At 32.6% G+C, this 15,270-nt stretch overlaps 3 protein-coding genes across 6 annotated transcripts; 2 read left to right on the top strand and 1 right to left on the bottom strand.

Annotated features, from left to right (window-relative positions):
* The first annotated feature begins 174 nt into the window (after positions 1 to 174).
* Positions 175 to 7,803, top strand: LOC126745232 (pseudouridine-5'-phosphatase-like). The gene is made up of 5 exons (XM_050452985.1): positions 175 to 318; positions 394 to 593; positions 3,200 to 3,418; positions 7,021 to 7,253; positions 7,315 to 7,803. Exons 2-5 carry the CDS (start codon positions 539 to 541, stop codon positions 7,492 to 7,494), a joined length of 687 nt encoding a protein of 228 aa, XP_050308942.1. The 5' UTR covers positions 175 to 318; positions 394 to 538; the 3' UTR covers positions 7,495 to 7,803.
* Positions 7,804 to 8,073: 270 nt separating this feature from the next.
* Positions 8,074 to 12,117, bottom strand: LOC126745099 (cell cycle checkpoint protein RAD1-like). Of its 4 annotated transcripts, none has more exons than XM_050452809.1 (4): positions 12,048 to 12,117; positions 8,697 to 8,935; positions 8,414 to 8,642; positions 8,074 to 8,344 (listed from the first exon to the last, which is right to left on the bottom strand). In XM_050452809.1, the coding sequence occupies exons 2-4, from the start codon at positions 8,915 to 8,917 to the stop codon at positions 8,096 to 8,098; spliced, it is 699 nt and encodes a 232-aa protein (XP_050308766.1). In that variant the 5' UTR covers positions 8,918 to 8,935; positions 12,048 to 12,117; the 3' UTR covers positions 8,074 to 8,095. The 4 variants fall into 4 exon arrangements, with proteins under 4 accessions (XP_050308766.1, XP_050308763.1, XP_050308765.1 ...); XM_050452806.1 differs by lacking the exon at positions 12,048 to 12,117 and adding an exon at positions 11,124 to 11,336; XM_050452808.1 differs by lacking the exon at positions 12,048 to 12,117 and adding an exon at positions 11,120 to 11,323.
* Positions 12,118 to 12,413: 296 nt separating this feature from the next.
* On the top strand, positions 12,414 to 15,098 carry LOC126745097 (glucose dehydrogenase [FAD, quinone]-like). The gene is made up of 7 exons (XM_050452804.1): positions 12,414 to 12,723; positions 12,785 to 12,997; positions 13,051 to 13,313; positions 13,367 to 13,809; positions 13,863 to 14,054; positions 14,105 to 14,450; positions 14,508 to 15,098. The coding sequence occupies exons 1-7, from the start codon at positions 12,537 to 12,539 to the stop codon at positions 14,709 to 14,711; spliced, it is 1,848 nt and encodes a 615-aa protein (XP_050308761.1). The 5' UTR covers positions 12,414 to 12,536; the 3' UTR covers positions 14,712 to 15,098.
* The last annotated feature ends 172 nt before the right edge of the window (positions 15,099 to 15,270 follow it).

The following is a 15,270-nucleotide window of genomic DNA, read 5'->3' as shown; positions in this document are numbered from 1 at the left end:
GAGAGAGATGCATAAGTTGTTATATTATTATAAAACAATGTAAATTGTTAATGATTGCAGGAACCCGTTCGTCACACCTAAAAGAAATTTCGAAACGTGGCGCACATGTTTATCGATCAAATTCCCAATTCCGCACTTGACATTGAAGGCGTCGCGACGCATGACCCTCCGTCGGCGTCGTACACCGATTCATAAACACCGATAATATCCACGAAAATGACGTCGCGAATAACCTTTTTAACTTTCGTGTAACTTTCCTCGACGGCAACGGTAGTTCGGACTCTGGGAAAATGAACAGCAAACATTACATCATATTTCGTAAGTATCCCTTTATATGCTACGTAAGTGTTTATTCTAATACCGTTGGTAAAGTTGACTCATTTCGATTTTCAGCTGTGGTGTGATTTTTCGGCAAACGCGCTTGATAAAATCGAGCGATTTTGTATATGTTTAGTTTGTTCGGCGAGAGATCGTTAGCAAATCATTCGTGAAATTCGAAAAGGAGTTCGCTTCGGTTCTAAATAGAAAATTGAGGAAGATGCATTTTAAGCCAGTTACACATGTTATTTTTGATATGGACGGACTCATCATTGGTAAGGAATTTTAATTCATTAGTTGAGCAAAATTGATATTTATCACTGTTTTACGGTCGCTTTTTATTATTTGCCGACGTTTCCTACGCCATCATCAGGGTTTTTTCTTCAAACTCTTATTAATTGTCGAGGTGCCAACCAGTGCATATTAATGTTTTTTTATTCATAGAACATTAATATTAAAAATAAACAAATAGAAAAAAAACTCATTAGATCATTTCTAATGGGAAAGTTATAGGTTTCAAAGAAAATATTTTACAGGAGCGCCTGTACCGTGGAATTTTGTGAGTGTTTTTAATGTCAAAAATCCGTGCAGTAGAAGACGAGATATTACAGTTTTTATTACAGGAGCCCCTGGACTAAACAAACTTACTTAGTCATTGTAATATTAAAAAATAAGAATAAGTTTGATCAAACTTTTGATGGTCACTAGAATTTGCCATATTCTGTCTCTCTTTAGCTTGTATTAAACTGATCTCTTATTAATTGTCAAGGTGCAAACCAGTGCATGTCAATTTTTTTTCTATTTATGGAATATTAATATGAAAAATAAACAGGGTTTCAAAAATAGACAGGAATCTTGTTAAATTATTTTTAATGGAAAATTTATGAGTTTAACAGGAAAATTTAAAAAAAAACGCCTGTACTAAAAAAATTATTTTATTCATATGAAAATGATCATTTTTTAGCTGTGGGATTTTCTGAATGTTTTCATACCAAAATCGAAAAAATCATTAAAATCCATGCAGTAAAAGATGAAATATTATAATTTTTAATACAGGAGCGCCTGGACTAAAGAAACTAAATTAAAATCATTTTGATACTAAAAAATGGTGAACATAAGATCGATCAAACTTTTGACGGTCACTGGAATTGGCCATGTTCTATCTCTCTTTAACTTCTTTAAAAGAAAATTTTTTACAGGAGCGCCTGTACTAAATAGAATTTTTTTTTCATATAAAAGTGATGATTTTTGAACTTAGAATAGCGTTATTCTTAATTTGTGTGATTTTTTGAATGTTCTTAATAACAAAATTGAAAAAAATATTTAAATTCATACAGCACAAGATGAGATATTACAGTTTTTATTACAGAAGGGCCTGGACTAAAGAAACTAATATAAAATCATTTTAATAATAATAAACATAAGTTCTATCAAACTTTTGATGGTCACTGAAACTTGGCATGTTCTGTCTCTCTTTAGCTTGTATTAAATGAATCTCTGGTTAATTGTCAAGATTCAAACCAGTGTATGTCAAATTATTATTTATGGAATATTAGTATTTTAAATATACAGGGTGTAAGAAATAGAAAAAAATCTCAGTAAATGATTTTTAATGGAAAAGTTATGAGTTTAATAGGAAAAATCTTACAGGAACGCCTGTACTAAAAAAAATTTTTTTTTCTTAAAATAATGATTTTTTTCTTTAAAATGACATGATTCTTGATTTATGTATGGAACTTTTTAAAGAATTTGCAATATAATTTTTTTAATATAAAGAAATAATACATACTTCTACTAATTAAAAAAAAACCCTGATGATGGCATCTCTTGAAGGAAACGTTGGTAATAATACTCGGGTCCTACGCGCACCCCGAATTTTTATATGAATTATTTTCTGTTACAAATAGTATGGTCAATATAATAAAATATAGTAATCAGAGTATTATACAAAACTGATAAACATTATAGTTTACCAATGCATGGTATACTCCATTATACTCTCTCATATTGATTATAACTTCTATCAATTCTCAATAGGATTCAGATCAGACCTTCGTGCTGGCCAACCTAAAGCTGTGAAATTCTTTTTAAGTCACTGAGTTACTAATCATTGAGGGTCATTGTTAGTTTGTCAGCAAATAATCGTTCCATTACGTTTTTGAACATAAAAAATAACTCGAAAAAGTCTAAATTCTTTTTATTTTATTATACTGGTTAATATTACCTAAAATAACTAATCTAATAAAAGTCCTATGGGGGTGAACAACATCTAAACATCTGATATGGATGATTTAATCATAATAAAGCTACTCGAAAAAGGTTTCACTGCCACTGAACTTTTATGAGATAAATTACAACGAACAAACATCCTAAATTAGGATTAGTATCGCTGCTTATACTTATCACATTATTGATCTTGCAAATTGAATTTTCATTATGATTATACATCCTTGTTTTTAATTTACAAATAGATTAGATAAAACGTTCAGAGAACTTATGGTAATTGATTTAAAAAAAATAGTATTTACTTATGATATGAATCTTAACCTTGATTTGAGTGAGTATCACTTATTCAGAGCATCTGCATCAAAAAGAATTAAATGCTATTCCTTGATGTTTTCTTCTGATGATCGTCTTATTAGATGTCTGTACATACTTCCTACCACAAAAGGGGTAACAGATAGAGAACTCTGCTGTATCCTCATTTTAATACATGTCTAAATATATATACCTACATATATATTGAATTAATATAGTGTAAAAGAGGTCACATTTTTGCCACTGTGAACTGTGTTTCAACGGTGAATACCTGATTTATTTGAGCACATTTAGTCACTCATACTTTATATACTGTTCAATTAATTGAGTTCTTTTATTGTAGAGTCCGAATCAATTTACAAAAAAATTTTACAGCAGATAGCTAAAGAGTATGGAAAAAAATATACGGAGGAAATAGAGGGAAAAGTGTTAGGCACCACGGAAAAAGATACGGCGAAGATATTTTTGCACGATCTCGACATTCCGTTGTCAGTCGATGAGTTTTTGGACATCTACCATAAGAAGGTGAAAGAGCAACTGCAAAATCCTTCGTTAATGCCAGGTAGGTAAGATTTTTAACAATTTATATGTTACGTCGCAATATTTAGTGAGAAAAAAAATTATTTATATTCGGCGACATCAGGGTCGCGGACCAGGAGGATGCCAGCACACGTTTGGCACGTGAAATTCTCATTCTCACCTTCAGGATCCTTGACTATGACGCGGTTTCATTGACCTTATTTAAAAACATTCGGTAAACTCTAACCTACCATCGATCGTCACACACTTTGTTTAGGAAAGCAATAGTTTGAACCCCTCACTCATAGGCGTAACTCGTATATTATATAATTCATTACAAGGGTCAATTGATGCAATATCTCGATAATGTGATGACGTGTGCTTTTTAAAAAAATTACGAGTGGCCTATTGAAAAAATGTTGTATAAAATACCTGAGCTTTCTGATTGAAAACGGGGTAAATTTGTTGCAGCTCTTGCTCAAACAACCTTAAATGGCATTATTAGCCTTGTTTTATATTGTCAATCTATCCGATAAGAATATAAGCTCTTGCAAATAGAGTCATAGCAAGTCTACACGTGTTTTGTTCAGTTTAACATATCATCAAGCTCCTCACTCCTTCAAGATATTAAGTCAAGTTAATTCTTCAAAACACGTGTAGACTTGCTATGATTCTATTTGCAAGAGAGTAGCTCACAAGTCAATTTCAATATGGAATCTGTCTGAATCGGGTGTTGATCTGAGGAAATGGAACCTAAAAGTAAAATCTAGGCAACGGAATTTGGAATCCCACTAAGGTTTGTAAATTCAATTCAATTCATCTTCTTTACATTCCATGTGTCTCTTTCATAAAATCAAGAGCAATATTTGATACCTCTTACATCAATTTCTTCCAGTTCAGTAAAGTAGGTAACCAATGCTTTTTCTAGGTCTTAAAATACGAGAACGTTTTTCTCTTCTAATTAATAACGCTTCACCCAATCAACTGATTCAACTCTTCAAGAGTGACCAGTAACTCGTAGACCTATTTCTTCACTAGTCAATGGCAGTTCTGCTGTCAAAGTTTATTACGACAACTATGTACTGGATATCCTTCGTGCTTGTTATTCCTTCCATTCATGCTTTTGTACGATATCGATCAAAATAGTTATGGATATTTCTATGCTACCTACAACCATATTTTTATATAGCCAGTTTCGACTGTCTACATGGCTTCGAATTGTTTAAATTAAATGAAGTTTTCATTCAAGGAATATCAGTTATGCTTCAAGTTTCTGAAATATAGTTCATAGTGATACAGACAAATGCCTGTGAGAGGTCATAAAATATAGCCTCTCCTAACTGTTTTCTCTCAACTGAATTGGTTCAACAGAAGTTTCAACAAGGTCTCTTTAGAAAACCTTTGTTGTGTAACACAAGAAAATGATGAAGTGGGATGCTTTACTTAAGGGATCCAACCAATTAGCTTGATACCTTTTCCACCTTTAAAATATAATAAAGAAACTGGATTCTAGTGTTTACTCCTGAAGTACCTTGGATAAACCTGACTTAAATGAAGAATTTATTCCAGCAATATCAGTATGATTCGAGTATCTGAAATACATTCCGGTGAACGTTCTTTATCGGGCAATTTAGTCCTAGGAATAGTTTCCGAATTATTGGCACTTCAAAAAGAATGTGTCAAAAAACGATGTTTGCTCCCCAAGGTGACCACTCACTTTAAAGTCCAATATCTCGAAAGCTAATGAAAATATTCTTACGAAATAAAAAGCATTATGTCCATGAGAATATTCTTTATAAATGTTCCTCATGATGTAAATTAGTCCAAAAAATATTTTCAGAATTACCGGCACTTTTAGTGTTCAAGAACGATGTTTGTGACCACTTACTACAAAGCTAGTGGGAACATTCTCATAAAATAAAAAGCATAATATTTAAGAGATGTTCTTTTCAAAAGTTCTTTTTAGTGCAAGGAATAGTTCAAGAATCATTGGTAATTTTAGATGATTGTGCCAAAGTCAACGCGTGATATTCAGAAGAATAATGTTTACAAATGTTTTATACATTGTAATCTAATTCAAGAAAATAATAGGACAAGATATCAATAAGACTGGCGAACTTGAGGCTTATTGGGAAAACATCAATTATCTCAAGATTATATTAAATAAATAATTCTTTATTTGCCAACAAAATGATTATAAAAATCAACGTCGAACGTATTCCTTGCAGAGCATTGGCGAACCAATTTTATTTCAAACTATATCATAATATCCAAATTTTGTAGGTTAAACTTGTAACAATACTATGATAATATGTAGACAAGACTTCCAAAGTTTGTCATTCTCGAAATGCAAAGAAATGGATTTTGAGATTTGTGTTGTTCATTGGAGACAGTTAAAGCTGTACTTGTTGTGTGCCTATCGATCACCTAATGCCGCAGTTCAAATAATTATTTCTAAACTAGAAACTCTTCCATCCAATGCTTCAGTGACAATAAACATCAATTTTCTTGAACTCTTGTAACTCTCTGAGTCATTTGCGTATTACGGTGCACACTGACCAGCCAACTAGAATAAGAAGCCATTACCTCTGCACTAATTTCAATTCAAAAAATGTTCATGGCACTGTCAGATCAATGTGCAGTTGTGTCAAAGTTTGACATAAGTAGTTTCTCTAAGTTTAGATAATATAAGGAAAAGGAAATACTGTTAGCAATTTTAGAGGGTCTACTTCTTCTCAATCATTGCAATTAAGTTTAAATGCCTATCACTGCTCTATTAATGACACACTTGTTTGCAACCTTACACAAGTCTTGGCTTGAGAGGAACTTATAACCCAAGCAAAACATCATCATATATTATCGTAATTAAATATATATTTATTTAACGATTTTTTAGTATTGTTAAATAAATATATATTTAATTAATAAATAATCTATATTTGTTAACCGTTGTCACTGTTTTTTTGTCCATAATATCCAATCTAATAGCACCGTTTCTGTGTTAAATATTAATTAATATACATATATCAAATTTAGATAAACAAACTAATATTAGATTAGATATTAACGACGAAACCGGCTGTTATTCATGCCTATTAATTTTGGAAAACAACGATTTTTTAAGACAATTTCTTACTGGCAAGTTGTGCGGGGTGGGTGGGGGGCTAAGGGTAGGGTTAATGAAAAATAGTTTTTTTTGCAGAAAATATTTGCCTGAGAGAAAACGCTTTTAAAAAAAAATTATAGGTGATAAAAAATCTAGTTTTCGAGTGAAACGTGAAAACCCCTATTTTATTTCTCGAAAGCACGTCGTATGTCTATGAAAATTACAGTGGTGGCATTTTTTATCGCAAATAAGTGAAAATTTAGTTTTTTAAGATAAGTCAATTAGTATTTATTATAAGTAGAAGAAGTATTTACTTTGCATCAGTTAAAGCGCACCTAAGGTTGCGCTCATTTTTTGTACTATAGAAAATAGTAATGTGTTATACCTATAACCTGTTCTGTTCCTAGAGACTTCTGTCATCCATGTCCATTATCCGCTGTGTTAATAATTATATGGTTATAACAAAGCATATTTTGACTTTGACTTGCTAACTTAATGATAAATCTGACACTTATTAAAAGAATTAATATTTATTACAGGTGCGGAACGTTTAATAGTCCATCTGTCCAAGCACAATGTTCCTATTGCAGTGGCCACATCCTCGTCACAAGAAGCCCTTTTGGTCAAAACTAAAAACCATCAAAACATCTTCAAACTGTTCCATCACATCGTATGTGGATCTACTGATCCCGAAGTGAAAAATGGGAAACCTGCACCGGATATTTTTTTGGTGTGTGCATCTAGGTTTCCCGAGAAGGTGGATCCTGAGAAGGTATGTGGAAGAAATTGCATCAGGTATGTGTAGTTGGTGTTTATTTTCATATTCTTTGTAGTGTCTGGTATTAGAAGATGCCCCCAATGGTATAAAAGGTGCGATCTCAGCTGGAATGCAAGGAGTGTTAGTACCCGCTAAAAACGTAGGAGAGGGACAAAGAAAATTAGCTACACTTGTGATAGAAAGTCTAGAAGAGTTCAGACCGGAGTTTTTCGGTTTACCACCGTTTGAAAACTAGAAAATGTTTTATAGTTTAATTAATGAATTAATTTATTTTATTTTAATGTATGCACAACACCCAGTTGACGGTATTTTATTAGGCTTATTCCTTATGGCGATAAATTAAAGCATATTAAGTCTTATTTAGATATTCTGCCTTAAAAGGTTACAATTTTTATGGATCAAACAATAGTTGTTCAAAACTACAATTTGTTAACTAGGTTAGTATTATAGATGATAAGCTGAAATACCTTAGTTCTTAAATAACATATTTTTTCACCAGTATATTTCTAATTTTATTCGATACAAAAGTAAACGTTTAACTTTTTGGCTGTCTTTTGTCACGACCCTATAACCTAATCCTCACTTCTAGTATAATTTCTTGAATCCTTGAACAATCAAAATGTAATAACATTGTTATCAGGATTAAATGAGAATATTATTAAGAGAAATGGAAAAATGCAGTAAGGAACTGAAGAATCACTCGTGCATGTTTAATGGGGATTCCGGCAATTGTTACACATATATCAAAACTATATAAACATTTACTTACCCCTTGTTGTTTTTCACAACTATTATTTTCCAGAACTGATACTACTTTAAAAACAACAATTTTTATTTTAATCATCTCTCATATACTGAGCAGTAACATAATACTCTACATACATTTGATTATCATCAGAAGTAATGATTAACTGCAACCCTAACAGACCCGAATTTCCCGTTGAAATAGCAACCCTGCTGGCATAATTTAACACTTTAATAATATGCCTGATGTTCGAGAAGGCATATGTAAAATCGGTTTTTTCTTTACACAAATATGAGTGTACGCACTCGGAGTTTTTGTTAAGAGATACTTCTGACTCTCCCTAAAAAAAAAGGAAACACAGTACATATTTATATATAATTCTAAGATTTTCTTATATGTATAAACTTACCGATAAGCTGGTACTTTTCAAATTAAAATACGGAAAATCTGGACTAAACATAATTTTCAAATCCTCGGCAGAGTTATCAAGTCTGAGCAACAGCTCGTAAAAAATACTTCCGGTGACCACGATTTTGTTCAAGTTGCATTCCTCTGATAAACTAGGATTGTCGAAATCGTCTAAATTCATTGTTTTGATCTCACAATCGACTGTAATATTTTCCTCAGTATGGGTCATCCTAAGAAAAATACACGAAATAAGGCATTAATTTCCCATAACAAAAAGGCCTTACACCACACACAGAGGGTCCCCGATACATCTGAAGGTCAGTTTCAAACTGGCATTGCTATCATCTCCAAAAATATTGAGTATATCCGTGAGGGTTTTAAGGTTTATTCTGAACATAATATTGTCATCATCTGCTATGTGGTACGATAGAAACATGTTGCTTGGAATGTATGCCGAAGTCTCTATACATTTTTCGTCGATGGTCACTTTCAATCCTTCTTCCATCGGTTGTAAAATGGCAAACTAAAGTAAATTAAGAGTAAATTTATTTTATGCTATGATGGGTACAAACTTTGTATTTTTTCTTCTCGCATTAAAAGAAATATGGTCAATGATTTATTTCTTTATTTTAATTTTAGGAAGCTTTGAACTATAGAAATGGAATTGAACCAATACTATTTATGGTTTCAGTACAGTTTGTGGCACATAATGTGCAAATGTCTTTTAGGTTTAAACCAAGTTGTATGTATTTTATTTTTATATATATGGGGATGTTTTGTTTGTTGGGCATAGATACCAACTATATTATTTTAATAGGATAATTTATCAAATCAAAACAAATATTATAAATTAATACATATTAGTCTATTTAATTTAAAAAAGTGGTATACTATTAAAGAACTGGACACAATAGTAGTCATAGTCTTGTCTGGTTCTAGAGAACCTAATGTTCCTATTGTGCCTAGTGTTGTAATTGTTGCCTAATGTAAATTAAATAGAGATTTCCTGAACATAGGATCAGAAGCAGACTACAGGATAACATTACTAATATCATCTCCCAAATGGATAGGTTTTAAATAATGAACATTTGGAAGATCACTAAGGAATAGTCAAAGGACCAAGGATTGAACCTCATGTTTGTATTAGTTGAGACAAGTGCTTTAGTAACTAATAACAATGCTGATTTCTTCATATTTTGTTCGATTAAGTAAACTTTACTATGTTTTTTAAAAGGAAAACCTATGTATCTCTACATTGTTTATGTATGCTTTTAAACGTTATTTTGTTCTCAATACTATGGATGTACATTTTTTAGGATTGTGCAGTTAGAGCTTTAATTGTCTTGCACAGAGATCTAAATATCTCTAGATGATAATTAGACTTGGAAATCTTAAAATCACGAAATGCTCTTTCCTTTTTATATACATATATTACGAATTATGTCCCCCGAAAACCAGGGAGGGAAACGTCTTTTACGTTTTACCTTGAAGGGTACCGCTCTAGCGAAAGTGTTGTTCATCACATCACATGCAGAGTTGACGTCCTGCTGCACCATGACAGGCGGCCAATCAGTATCTAGCAGCAGCTGATACAAAAGCGGAAAGTTAGCCTTTCTAAAATTAAATTCCTTTATTTTAGCTTTATTAAGGGGTAGGTTATTGAGAGAGATAAGGTCTGCATGGAATTGAAATGACAGAGAACGATGGTAGGTATCCTCCGGGACAAGAGATGCACCGCTGTTAAGTACAGAGATATTAAAGCTTGGATATAAAGCTAAAGATTGTTATTTACCACGTTATTGAATTGCTTATAGTTTAGGAAATCAAAAAAATTACTTAGAAGTATATCAATTTCTCATAATTTAGAGTATTCAAAGAATGCCTTTAATGAGTGGTCAAATTATTCAACGCTTAAGTGGTGAGTTAAGTATCGTAAGACCAATTGGCCAAGTAAATATTTCTTTGACTTTTGCAGTTTTAAATAAGGAAACCTCAGTTGTTCTACACTTCTGTAATGAAAATTGAAGTTTTTCTGATATATGAGTCTTTATTTCTGTATATTTCAACTAAGGAGTTAAGAAATTACACCTATTATAGGGTTACAAAGTTGCTTTACTTTAGCCCTGTCTTGGCCAGATTATTATATCAATTTATATTTATCTTTAAAGAACATTCTGTTGAAATTCTCGCAATTAGTAGAAGAATTTCATTATCGAGAGCTCATTTAATGTTATAGGATAGCTGTCAGTACGCTAAATAATCAAAAATTGATTATAAATAGTAAGTAATTGTAAGCGAAGTAGTGAATACTATTCTAGTGTGCTTATTTATTGAACTCATAGGAAATCCATAACAATAGTGCAAGTGTGTTTAAAGTATGGAGTATATAATGTAAAGACACTCTCAATAATATACTAGAACCATACAAATAAAGTGTATTCTCTGCATGATAATGACCTGGGCTTAAGTTGATAAATTTGAATTTTAATAAGTATGGTGAATATTTAAGGACAAATTTCTGATGAAATACTTGTTCTTTTAAGTAATGATTGTAACACAACTTAATGCTTTGCTTATTAAACCAGAAAATGTGTTGGGTTACATGTACTCTCCGTTAATGGCTCCTGAAGACTATACAATCCCAGGCAACCAAACTCACAATAATATCAGTATTATTCTAAAACTAGTATGGTCTAAACACACTTACTTACCTCCTTAATAGCTATAGACTTTAACATATTATAAACAACTTTAACTTCTGTTAGCTCAGCACAAAACAGGACCATTTTTACAGGATTTACTTAAAAAAAAAAAAACAGTTTAAGGAAACATAACACTCCTGACAATCCTACACACTGTTTGAGGTTTTTTAGCATAAACAATTAATCTGTTATTTAAGGGAAACAGGGCCACTTTAGCATCAAAACTTAAAAAAATAACTAATTTTACTTATAGATTTTTGCCATCTTTAGTTTGTTTACAAAATAAAAAAATACATATTTAGGTTATGTGCTATTTTTAAAACTGTCAAACTTCCCGCCTCTAAGATGTAATTTACTTATAAATGCTTTAATCTAATGCTTCATTTACACCATAGAGCAAACGGTGTCGTCCGTTATTCAGTTATATTAATCAAACTGATTTAATCTGGATCTGGGGAATCTAGAGCATGTTTTATATATAGAGACAAGCCTCGCCAAGGGATGTATTTATAGCAGCAAATTAATAATGTGATTACACAAGAAGACTCACATTGTCGTGTGAAAAACGACTTATACTAAACAGTCTTACAAAATAATGTCTCGCAGGGACTATCTAGCGTATCATGTAGAGGTTCTAGATATATACAAACTTTAGAAAAAGTTGCATTTACAATCCTTGGCATGTGCGGACCAAAAAACATCCCGAATTAGACCATCCTGCACTACAAGAAACTTCTGAGTTTAAATAATACCCAAGAAATTAACTAGATTTACATCAGAATATTGCACAGAGTCACCTAAAAGAACAACCGTTTAAACCATCAGGTACTTTTTCCTATATGGATTTAACTCATGTGAACACTCTCCGCTTAATATACACAAATTTGGTTCACTTTCCATGACATAACCAATCGGTAAGCCAACGATATTTACTTAAATAATTGTTGGATTTTGACCAAAAATAAAACGTTCTTAGACAAACACGTTTATTCAATTTTAAGGCCTTTCTTGGAAATAATCCTCACCAGTATATAAATTGTTATTGACTGAGCAAACAATTCCGATCTATTTCACATACGAGCTTAATCTCAGAAAGTATTTATTTAAATATTTAAAACATATTGAATAATGAAGCCTTATCGGACTAATTAGTAAGGTTAATTTTGTACAATCATATTTATTAAAGTATTACCTTGGCCTACTAATGAGTATAAAAAAACATTATGAATATTTGTACGATAAGCATTTTTTCTGCCCTTAATTTCATCATGACAAAATAATGGACTGACCTTGTCTCGATTCCGCAACATTTTGGAGTACGAGTTGCTTAACAAATATAGGAAATACTGCATGCGTTTTCTAAATCAAGGCAGTATATATAATTTGTGCTCTTAATCGAGCCAATACCAGTAGAGCCCTAGTATGGCACTTAAGTCTTTTATTATTTTATACACAATAATTTTGAATGGTGCTGAAAATGTTGATTCTTCAGAGGATTGGTCCAAGTTCATAAATGGGATTGAAGAAGCTATTTCTTCCTATTCATCATATATTTTACCAACTAATAATAATGAATACCACATCGATGATGTACCCCAAGGAATGACAGGTAAGAAAATATGAATTAAAGAAAACAACCTCCAAATGTTCTCATTATTCCACACTTTTAGATTTTGGTACGTACGATTTTATAATCGTAGGTGGAGGTACAGCTGGCGGTGTACTAGCAAATCGTTTAACCGAAGAGCCCTTCAGCGTATTGGTGCTGGAAGCTGGAAAAGAAGGACCATCATGGGCCGCAGTCCTTGGCATATCACCATTGTTCTATCGTTCAGAATGGGTATGGGGATATAATTCAACTCCGCAAACAACATCTTGCTTGGGTAACCACAGTTCTGATTAGGACTTAAAGATATACTTTTAAAACTATTTATAGGCTCTAGAAACCATCAGTGCTTTTATCCGAGAGGCAAGGCGTTAGGTGGAAGTAGTGTTGTCAATGGGGGACTGTATGTTAGAGGTCACCCTAAAGACTATGACAGATGGGAGGAAGCGGGCAACCCTGGTTGGTCGTATAAAGAATGCTTGCCATACTTTAAAAAGTCAGAAAATGCTAAATTTACTCACAAAATCGATCGTGCATCTCATGGAAGCAACGGACCACAAACAATAGATATTCCAGAAGATACACCGGAGTTGGTAAAAGACTTATTTTGCTACACCAACCTTTTTGTGATAACTAAATCTTTTAGACTTCCAACCTTTTAGATGCATTTGGTAGTATTGGTAAACCGGAAATAGACTATAATGGACCAAGTCTAAATGGCGCAGGCAGGATGCAGTACTATTTAGATTACAATACCCGTTCTAGTAGTGCTCATGCCTTTTTTAAGCCAATAAAACATCGTCAGAACTTAAGAATCTCACTGGAATCTTTCGTTACAAAAATTCGAATTTTTCAAAGACCACTTAAGGCGTATGGCGTGGAATTTATTAAAAACGGACAAAGGTATTTCGCAACTGCTCGCACAGAGGTTATATTATCCGCAGGAGCCATAAATTCTCCACAAATTTTGATGCTTTCTGGCATTGGACCAAAAGGAGAGCTCCAGCAGCACAATATTAATGTTGTTGCAGATTTACCTGTTGGTAAAGGGTTATTGGACCATGTGAATTTTCCTTGTGTATTTTATAGGTAAAAATTATTGTATAGTCATATCAAATATTAACGAATATTTTGCATGTCAGAACAAACACGTCATTTTATAATGTTACCCTTATGGAGGGTATGAACTTATGGAGAGAGGCGAAGCGTCCTTTGGTCGAGGGAATCGGAGCACAAATCATAGGTTTCTTTAATTTCGAAGGTTCAGAAGAAAGTCAACCTGAAATCGAAATATATGTTAATCGGGCCACTCCTTCACTCCCACAATATTTCAAGTAAGTTTGGTCAAATCAATGGCTTATTAATCATTTCCACATTATTTCAGCATGAACGATGACATAATCGAATCTTATAAGCATTTTAACAGTTATACAGATATACTTGTGAATGTCGTTTTACTACATCCCAGATCAGTAGGTAGCGTAAGGCTACAGTCTAGTAATCCTAGGAACTACCCCCTAATTCATACAAACTATTTGTCAGATTTAGACAATAATGATATTGAAAATATGTATAAGGGAATACAAGCTATATTAAAACTTAACGAAACCAAGGCCTTCCAAAATTTCCATGGGAAACTAATGGTACCTGCCATTCCAGGATGTGACGACAAATTTGAGAGAATGTCAAGGGAGTGGTGGTATTGTGCATTGAGAACAGTAGCACATACCGTAAGTATCAACAAACCTAATCAAACTTATATACTATATTAATATATTATTGTTTAGCTATTCCATCCGGTAGGTACGACCAGAATGGGGTCAAGTCCAAGCACTTCAGTAGTTAACGCTGACCTTCGCGTTCATGGAATAGGAAAATTAAGGGTGGTTGATGCAGGAGTCATACCATCACATATATCTGGGCATACCAATGCCGCAGTGGTTATGCTAGCTGAGAAAATTGCGGATGTCATTAAAACGCAACTTCATTAATTTAAGAAAAAGCGGTTTTGTTATTTTCGACCTCGAAGTTGGAGAAAGAGTTAAATTATAAGATCCTTAATATAGATGCTGTATTTTCCCTCTAAAATCGAAGGTAGTAGAGCTTATTACACAATTTGGTTGTTCGCTCCTAGTGCTAATCCTTTATATTCTTTTTCATTCCTTTAATTTTCTGATTGCTCTACCCTAAAGAAGCCAATAAGCATTTGATTCTTCCGTATCTCATTTTACGAAGTATCCCGATAAACTTATTCATTTATCATTTACCGTTTTGGAAACTTTCTTTCTCTATACATACTATAATGTAAAATATAAGAGAGAGGTATGAACAAAGTCGAAATAAACTAATGTACAGTTGTTTTGTGAAGCCGAAATAAACAGTTTTATTTAACCTGTTTAGGACAATGAAGAATTGAATGTCTGTTAATAGTTAAATAGGTTTAAATAATTAAAGAAGTGTATACTTTGTTCGCTTTGTCGTTTCCTAACTGGTGGGTGCGTTTTATATCAATAACGTAATTACGTAAGATAGTGCAGACCTCCCCTAATA

This window comes from Anthonomus grandis, chromosome 15 (genome assembly GCF_022605725.1).
Source record: "Anthonomus grandis grandis chromosome 15, icAntGran1.3, whole genome shotgun sequence".
NCBI lineage: Eukaryota > Metazoa > Arthropoda > Insecta > Coleoptera > Curculionidae > Anthonomus > Anthonomus grandis.
Note: the sequence above shows the minus strand (reverse complement) of the source record. Positions and strands in the feature narration are given on the sequence as shown.

Bases quoted from the DNA above. Each gene is read 5' to 3' on its own strand.
- LOC126745232 (XM_050452985.1), top strand. From the start codon at position 539: ATGCATTTTAAGCCAGTTACACATGTTATTTTTGATATGGACGGACTC. The intron at 3,419-7,020 runs GTAGGTAAGATT...TATTTATTACAG, and splicing joins AAATCCTTCGTTAATGCCAG to GTGCGGAACGTTTAATAGTC. The intron at 7,254-7,314 runs GTATGTGGAAGA...TATTCTTTGTAG, and splicing joins AGAAGGTGGATCCTGAGAAG to TGTCTGGTATTAGAAGATGC.
- LOC126745099 (XM_050452806.1), bottom strand. From the start codon at position 11,198: ATGGTCCTGTTTTGTGCTGAGCTAACAGAAGTTAAAGTTGTTTATAAT. The intron at 8,643-8,696 runs GTAAGGCCTTTT...TATTTTTCTTAG, and splicing joins GGGGACCCTCTGTGTGTGGT to GATGACCCATACTGAGGAAA. The intron at 8,345-8,413 runs GTAAGTTTATAC...CTTTTTTTTTAG, and splicing joins TGAAAAGTACCAGCTTATCG to GGAGAGTCAGAAGTATCTCT.
- LOC126745097 (XM_050452804.1), top strand. From the start codon at position 12,537: ATGGCACTTAAGTCTTTTATTATTTTATACACAATAATTTTGAATGGT. The intron at 12,998-13,050 runs GTAACCACAGTT...AACTATTTATAG, and splicing joins GCAAACAACATCTTGCTTGG to GCTCTAGAAACCATCAGTGC. The intron at 13,314-13,366 runs GTAAAAGACTTA...TAAATCTTTTAG, and splicing joins CAGAAGATACACCGGAGTTG to ACTTCCAACCTTTTAGATGC.